The sequence below is a fragment of the Tachysurus fulvidraco genome, chromosome 20 (assembly GCF_022655615.1).
Source record: "Tachysurus fulvidraco isolate hzauxx_2018 chromosome 20, HZAU_PFXX_2.0, whole genome shotgun sequence".
Classification (NCBI taxonomy): domain Eukaryota; kingdom Metazoa; phylum Chordata; class Actinopteri; order Siluriformes; family Bagridae; genus Tachysurus; species Tachysurus fulvidraco.
The window spans coordinates 7,086,763-7,094,125 of record NC_062537.1 but is presented as its reverse complement, the minus strand read 5'-3'; the positions used below and the strand labels follow the sequence as shown (position 1 = coordinate 7,094,125).

The 7,363-nt window shown below is 37.3% G+C and overlaps 1 protein-coding gene across 4 annotated transcripts; it reads right to left on the bottom strand.

Moving 5' to 3' along the window:
- Positions 1–5,281: 5,281 nt before the first annotated feature.
- ptrh2 (peptidyl-tRNA hydrolase 2) lies at positions 5,282–7,039 on the bottom strand. 4 transcript variants are annotated; one of them, XM_027139391.2, is made up of 2 exons: positions 6,897–7,039; positions 5,282–5,931 (listed from the first exon to the last, which is right to left on the bottom strand). In XM_027139391.2, exon 2 carries the CDS (start codon positions 5,928–5,930, stop codon positions 5,409–5,411), a length of 522 nt encoding a protein of 173 aa, XP_026995192.1. In that variant the 5' UTR covers position 5,931; positions 6,897–7,039; the 3' UTR covers positions 5,282–5,408. The 4 variants fall into 4 exon arrangements, with proteins under 4 accessions (XP_026995192.1, XP_026995188.1, XP_047660406.1 ...); XM_027139387.2 differs by lacking the exon at positions 6,897–7,039 and adding an exon at positions 6,223–6,367; XM_047804450.1 differs by lacking the exon at positions 6,897–7,039 and adding an exon at positions 6,007–6,216.
- Positions 7,040–7,363: the final 324 nt, after the last annotated feature.

The window sequence follows — 7,363 nt, the reverse complement described above, 5'->3', positions numbered from 1 at the left end:
CATGAATGTCCTAGGAGGAGTATTTAAAAGTTCACCACATGCAACTGTTGTGACTGACACACTTCCTGGCGCCTGTTGGTGGCGCTATGTCCGAGATTCACAATAGGCACATCGATGCGATCGGAATCCTTGGCCGAACATACACACCGCATGTCATCACAATAAGACATTTTTTGCTTTAGATATTAGACATTTCCTGTTTCTCTGAATTCACCATAACTTAGTCGCCTCGCCATGGCAGCATCGTCGAGATATCAAAAATCCCTTCGCAATTTAGCAAGTGCAATGTCTCTGCATCATGTTCACCACGTTTGATGTCAATCGCATGAATTCCCTAAGAAGAGCATTTAAAAGTTTACCGCATGCAGCTGTCAAAAAATCCACCTTTGTGACTGATACACTTCCTGGGGCCTGTTGGTGGCGCTATGTCCGAGATTCACAAAAAGCACATCGCTGCGATCGGAATCCTTGGCCGAACATACACACCGTGTGTCATCCCAATAAAACATTTTTTGCCTTAGATAGAAGACATTTCCTGTTTCTCTGAATTCGCCATAATTTAGTCACTTCGCCATGGCAGCACTGTTCGAGATATCAAAAATCCCTTAGCAACTTAGCAAGTGCAATGTCTCGGCATCATGTTCACCGTATCATACAACTCTTACGTGTGTGCCAAATTTCAAGAGTTTTCAAGCATGTTAAGGGACCCCAATTGGCCAATATGTGCAAAAATAAATAAATAAAAAATTTAAAAATAATAATAATAATAAACCCGAGCAAAAACAATAGGGCTTCGCACCATCGGTACTCGGGCCCATGCACACAAGGAGGCTTCTGTGGTGCGTAAAGCGAGTTACCCCTCCCACTTCTGCTAGTTTTACTGAGATGTCTTGTCTCATGCGAATTGGCCAATTAATATTACACACGTCCTGAGGTAAAATTGCATTAATCTACGTCCCCACGTAAAACCCGTCCGAATAGGGCTTAAGGGACCCCAATTGGCCAATGTGTGCAAAAAATAAATAAATGAATAAATAAAAAAATAATAATAATAAACCTGAGCAAAAACAATAGGGCTTTGCACCATCGGTGCTCGAGCCCTAATAATAATAATAATAAACCCGAGCAAAAACAATAGGGCTTCGCACCATCGGTGCTCGGGCCCTAATAATAAACCCGAACAAAAACAATAGGGCTTCGCACCAGTCGGTGCTCAGGCCCTAATTATGGCTAGGCTTCACTATCTGGAACAATATACATCATGCCAGTCAAAAAAGCTGGTTTGAAGCTGTCACATATGGATGCTATAAGGTGTAAGCCAAGAAGCTCCTGAAACTTCATTTTGTGCCTATATTGAGAGAGCTTTGAGTTGTAATAATATCAAATCTGATGACGGAAAAGGTCTTAATGCTTATGCCCTTTCCATGAGAAGCTGCTTCAATGCTGCTGAAAACCTCCCTAAAATCTCTGATCTTGATTTACTTTCAAATATTAAGTTGAAAACACAGAAGCAGCAGACATTTTCCAAAATTAAAAAAACAACTTCAAGAGGGGGCTCAAACCAAAACAATAAACATAACCCATGTAACTAATTTAGGAAGAAACTTAAGCTACACACAAACAAAAATAAATCAAAGTTACAACAAAATACACTAACTCCCATACAAAAACAAACAGGAGAAAACAAGATCAAAAAGAAATGGCACCCCCTCTCTACCAACCCCTTTCCAACTTACCAATAAATCTCAAACACAATGAATGAAAAATAGGTGTTACAAATATTAACTTACAATCAGAAGGGAAAAAAACCTTGTGTTCGATGGGTAAATTCCAACAACAAAAAAGTCTAACAATGCTCCATCAACAAAGTACAATCAGTAAATAATAAAACACTTCTGAGCTAGATTTGAAAAACACACACATAACCTATGTACGTGCAAGGAGAGGGAGAGGGAGCAATAAACCAAACAGTGTCATTCTCAAAAAATAGGCATATGTGAAGAAATAGAATAGGTTTAAAGCAAGAATTATTTAAAAAATATATAAAAATGTTAATTTAAAAAAATTACAAATAAATTATCAATATACCAAATGCAAAATAAGCAAAAAGAAGAGAATCTAAATTAAGCAGTTTCAATATGTGCTGTTTACGGTATTCTGAAGAAGCACAAAGAAACAAGGACCGTAGTTGGTGGTTGGCTAAGAAATATTAATGCAGCAAATGAATGACACATTCTTATTTTTCTGTAACATCACAAGATTTACAGCAATGCATATAATACATTATCTACAACCATGTATTTGTAAGATTATTCTATGCAACTGTAATGTGTGGATGACCGGACGTCATATCCCCATGGTAGTCTGTATCACCCACGAGCAGGAATCAAACCCAGATATATGGGTGTAGGGAAACATGGCTTTAATAAACACACTAGACTATAACAGAACTTAAACCAAACAAGCGACACATACAGCATGTTTAACCTGACATAACAAAACATGGAAAAGTGAAAACCTGAGATCCAACCATGACACATGAACGTGAAACAATAACTGACAATCAAGGACACAACAGGGCTATATATAGGGAAGAACATTAGGACTAAATGAGGAACATGTGACATGACGGGAACGTGGAACAATAGGGAAAGGCAATACACGAGTCACATGGGGAGTACAAAGGAAAAAAAAATCAACTGCGATGAACTGCCTGCCAGCACCCCCCAGTGGTCTGGCCAGAAACTGTCCCAGTAGCTCCTAACAGCAACTCTCTTCTATAATTTAATAAATATTTCAAAAACGATTAATCTTTTATTCATTCATCCAATCATTCAGAGATGGTTTACTGATTGATTCCCACAGTCATGCAAGTCTCATGGAGCTCATCAGTCCCCTGTTACAATTTTTCATGCATTTCAAGCCCATATAATTCAACAAAACTTCAAAAAAAAAAAAAAGACAGTAATAACTAAAGCATACTTTATCACAGTTTGCTGTGGTTATTTGAATTCCATATGTTATATTGCTGGTTTCTGCACTCTTTTTCAACAGGAACAACCAAGTTGATGCTGGAGCACCAGGTTATGTCCAGTTCTGTATCATTCTCCCTTGTCTGTCTTGTATAGGAGATAAAAGTTGCATGTACAGGAATAAAGTTGTCTACTTTGTTTCAGTGCAATTTATTCACTAGGTTGTCTTGAAGGACTAGTTTTATATGGGGGTTTTTACACCTGGTCACTTCATGCGTTTTCTGTGATCGGATAGCTATCCGATCGTAAAAAGACCAGGTGTAAATGCCCCCCGAAACGGTTTCGAGACGGATATAAATCCGATCGCTCAAACCACTTCAGGAGGTGGTCTGGGACGCATTTCAGATTAAACTGAACAGGTGTAAATGAATGTGGTTGTTCAAGCCACATACGTCAGCGCTATACTCCTCCCAAACAGAAGTACGTCACTCGCAGGTGACTCGTGAGTCGTGCATCGCGCCAGAAACAAATATGTTTTCCCACCAGCACTGGCTCTGATCTTTCACCCAGGTGTCTCGTTGGGTCTTAAAATGCACTGCTGCCGCCAGCGAAAATGCAGCAAACAGTAAATGCTGTTTTTTGTAGCAACCGCATACACCAAAGCGTGTTCCATTTCAATTACCCCGGAAATGAGGTAAAATATATTTGCATATTGGGCGGGAGTAGAAAGATCAGATTGATATCCGATTCGCCAAGACGGATTTATGTGGCCTAATGTAAATGGAACAGTTTTAACAAATCAGATAGCTATCGGATCAGACAAAAACACATGAAGTGACCAGGTGTAAAAAGGCCCTAAATTGTTAACAAATCACAGGATCTGATTTTTTTTCACATACCATTCTATTTTGATTTTTATTAATTTTATTTGTAAGGGCATGTTTTCTGTACATTGTGAGGACTAAGACAAGTCATATCTACTTACCTTTGTCATAAGGAGTTTTATTGGCACTCTACTAAAAAAAAATATTGAATCTTATTTACTGAAGTTATTTTTGTATGTTTGATCATAAATTTATACACCTCTTCTAAAATTGCAAGCTTTTGTGGCATCATGATGTTATGGTACTGCATTTCTTCAGCTGGTACTGGGGCACTAATCAATTTTGCCAAGGTAAATCCTTACCTAAAAAGACATTATATAACAAAGATGCCTTAACAAAGTATTACTTAAGTTGTGTGCACAATTATTCAAAATTTAGATTTTTTTTTTACTTTTATTGCATATTACTAATTACTATATCACATTAAAGATTAAATTAAAGAATTACATTTATTTTGGTTTAATTTTTTATCAACAATACATTTCAATACCAACAAGAGCTTAAATGCATAAAGAGAATAGCTAAAATGTAACTTTTCCTGGTAACACTGTAGAAAGCTGTCTCTCCTGATTACAGTTATAAACCTCAGTGTTCATTGAGCAATAACCAGTGGTGTGGGATTATTACATTTTTACATTACAACTACAATTACACATTAGCATATTAGCAAATCTTTTCTGTTATCATTAGTTTTGGAACATGCTGTGAAATCGTGCAAACGTAAACAAATAAACCAACATGGATGTTTTAGGACCTTAAAGGTCTTTGGTATGGTGCCACAGTTTTTTCCATTTGAATGTTGTTTGAAATGTTGAACCTGAGAAATGTAGGAATCTCCTACCTAAGTAGCACTTTGAGTAAGCCTAATGCCAATAAAACATTCTTCATGCCATTACACCATCTAAATTTGCATGGATAACTGCATAACTATTATGTTTTGTTTATGTATTATTTGTCATTATCTTTACAGTATTAAGCAGATACCAGAAAAAACACATTACCATTGAGATCATTTTGTGAAAAACAGTAGTTTAGTATTGTCATTAATTAATTAATATAAAACATTTTTATATTTGACATTATTTTCAATGGTAATGTATTTTTTTGTATTCTCAATAAAGTAAAATCAAATGTGAGGTTCTTTCAAGGTTCAACATGGGCATTCTAAAACCACAATTGTTCCTGATTTACCATAGCTGTTCCTGTCAGCTCAAACAAGCCATTCTCTTGCTCATCATCGTGGCACTTCTGTCCATATTCTGATGTTTTACATATACTGATAACTGATGTGAAAATTACCCATATATTACCAAAGTACCCTGTATTAACAAAATTGTCTATAAACATAAATGCATAAATAAGGTACAGCTGTTCCTAATGTGTATGTATGTATGATTCTTAAAAATGAATACAAATCAAACTGGATAAATGTGACAAATGTGTTTTAATATGCAATTTTTAAAGTGACACCAACTGATAACCTAGATAGCATTGCATGAGAATGAATAATGATTGTAGAAACCAGTAGATGCAATTTATAGTGCAGTTAATTCTAGTATAGCTTTAAGTGACCTGTTACTCTGTCCACAAGATCTGCAGGCCCTGGTCCAACACCGAGAACCGTTCTTGAGCCTGGAGCGATTTGTGTTCTTCCGGCATCTTGAATAAGACTGACTGGCAGGCCAAATTCCTTAGCGTTGCACAAAAGTTCCAGCAGTGTGTCCTCATTTGGAACCTTCACAACCACTTTGGGTTGCCCATAGTATTCCCATTGTTTTAAAAGATCAGGGTTTCTACGCTGCACCTGCTTGTAGGCAGACACTGCTGCGTGAGAACACTGCGCCGCTACTTTGCCTTTCCCCATTTTCAGGTCTGTGCGAACAATTAGGATCATCTTGAATTCACCGCTCTCTCCCATAACGCTCGTTTGAGTGCCATTTTCAGCCTCTCCACAGGTTGACATGACTCCCTGGAGAGGTTTTATGAGTCGCCCTCGTAGATGCCACCCGAAGCAGAAACCGCAGCCCACGCCGGCTAGAACACCCAACACCATCGGGCCACAATTCAAATCCATCCTGAAATGCAGCAGCATGCAAAGAAATCACGAAGATATACAATTCAGAAAATTTATGGACCGCGTGTATACATACCTTGTAAACTAAAAATATGTACATTTTCAAATGCTTTATACTTCTTGTTGTCGTTAGTTAGCCAGGCACTTATCAAGTGGTTTAATATTGATTAACTGCTGGCACGCGCCCTCGTAAAGCTGAACAGTAATTTCGTTATTGTTATTTATGGTTTGGTTTAAGAATCGACACTTGTTTCGTAAATGAAATGGAATGATGATTCAAGATCTTTCTCACCAAGCCATGATTTTTCCAACACGCACTGGCGTTTAAGAACATGTTTGGGTTTCCCCCTACTGGACTGGAGTACGGAAATAATTGGAACACACTTTGAATGCGGAAATGACGCTTTTCGCGGGGCAACCGGCAGTTCCAGCACTGAGCCCCATTCGTTACTTACATATTCTTAAAAAAATTAATATCCCAGTTTCTACACAAGAATATAGCATTGTATTTGATGCAATTCCTGTAGGTTTTCTGAGATTATTGCAGAGTAATATGGAATCTGATAAGAAACTAACATTTAAAAAAGAAATCTTTCTGAATGGTATCAATATTAAAGACAATATGTAATAATACACTTTTTAGGGAGTTACTTCAATGTCCTGCAGTATTGCGAAGTAAACAATACTGGGACAGACTCTTTGAGAATATTAATTGGAAATTGGTTTGGACTTATAATAACAAATATTGCATTAACAATAAATTAGTGAAGTAAACTTTAAAATTATACACCTAAATTATCCATCCGACCAATTGTTACAAAAAATTTTAAAATGATATACCTATATTAATAGTATACCTAATTTCTATGAATAGTAGCTAGTGGATATAGCTAACACATATACCTTGTATCTACAAATCTGGCACGGGCAATAAGATCAGCAACATAAATGCATGTGTATTATTACCTTCGTGGTGGTAAGATTTATTGCAGGACTGGTACTGTTATGACTCAGCCTGGACTTTGGCCACGTGCAGTTGTTTTGTTTACGTTTCTCATCACGTGTCTGCCCCGCCTTCGTCTGCTCCTCAGATGAAACTGGACAGGTGTAAATGCATGTGGTTGTTCAAGCCACATATGTCGGCGCTAAACTCCTCCTAAATGTAAGTACGTCACTTGCAGGTGACTCACAAGTCGTGCATTGTGCCAGAAATAAATTACATGGACAACACGCATGGACGTTTCCAACAAAAGCTTTGTAAAACACGTAGAAACAAAAATATATTTAAGTATATGCGCCAAAGTATGTTCCATTTTAATTACCCCGGAAATGAGGTAAAATATATTTGCATTTTGGGCGGGAGTAGAAAGATCGGATTGATACTCGATTCGCCAAGACGCATTTATGTGGCCTAATGCAAATGGAACAGTTTT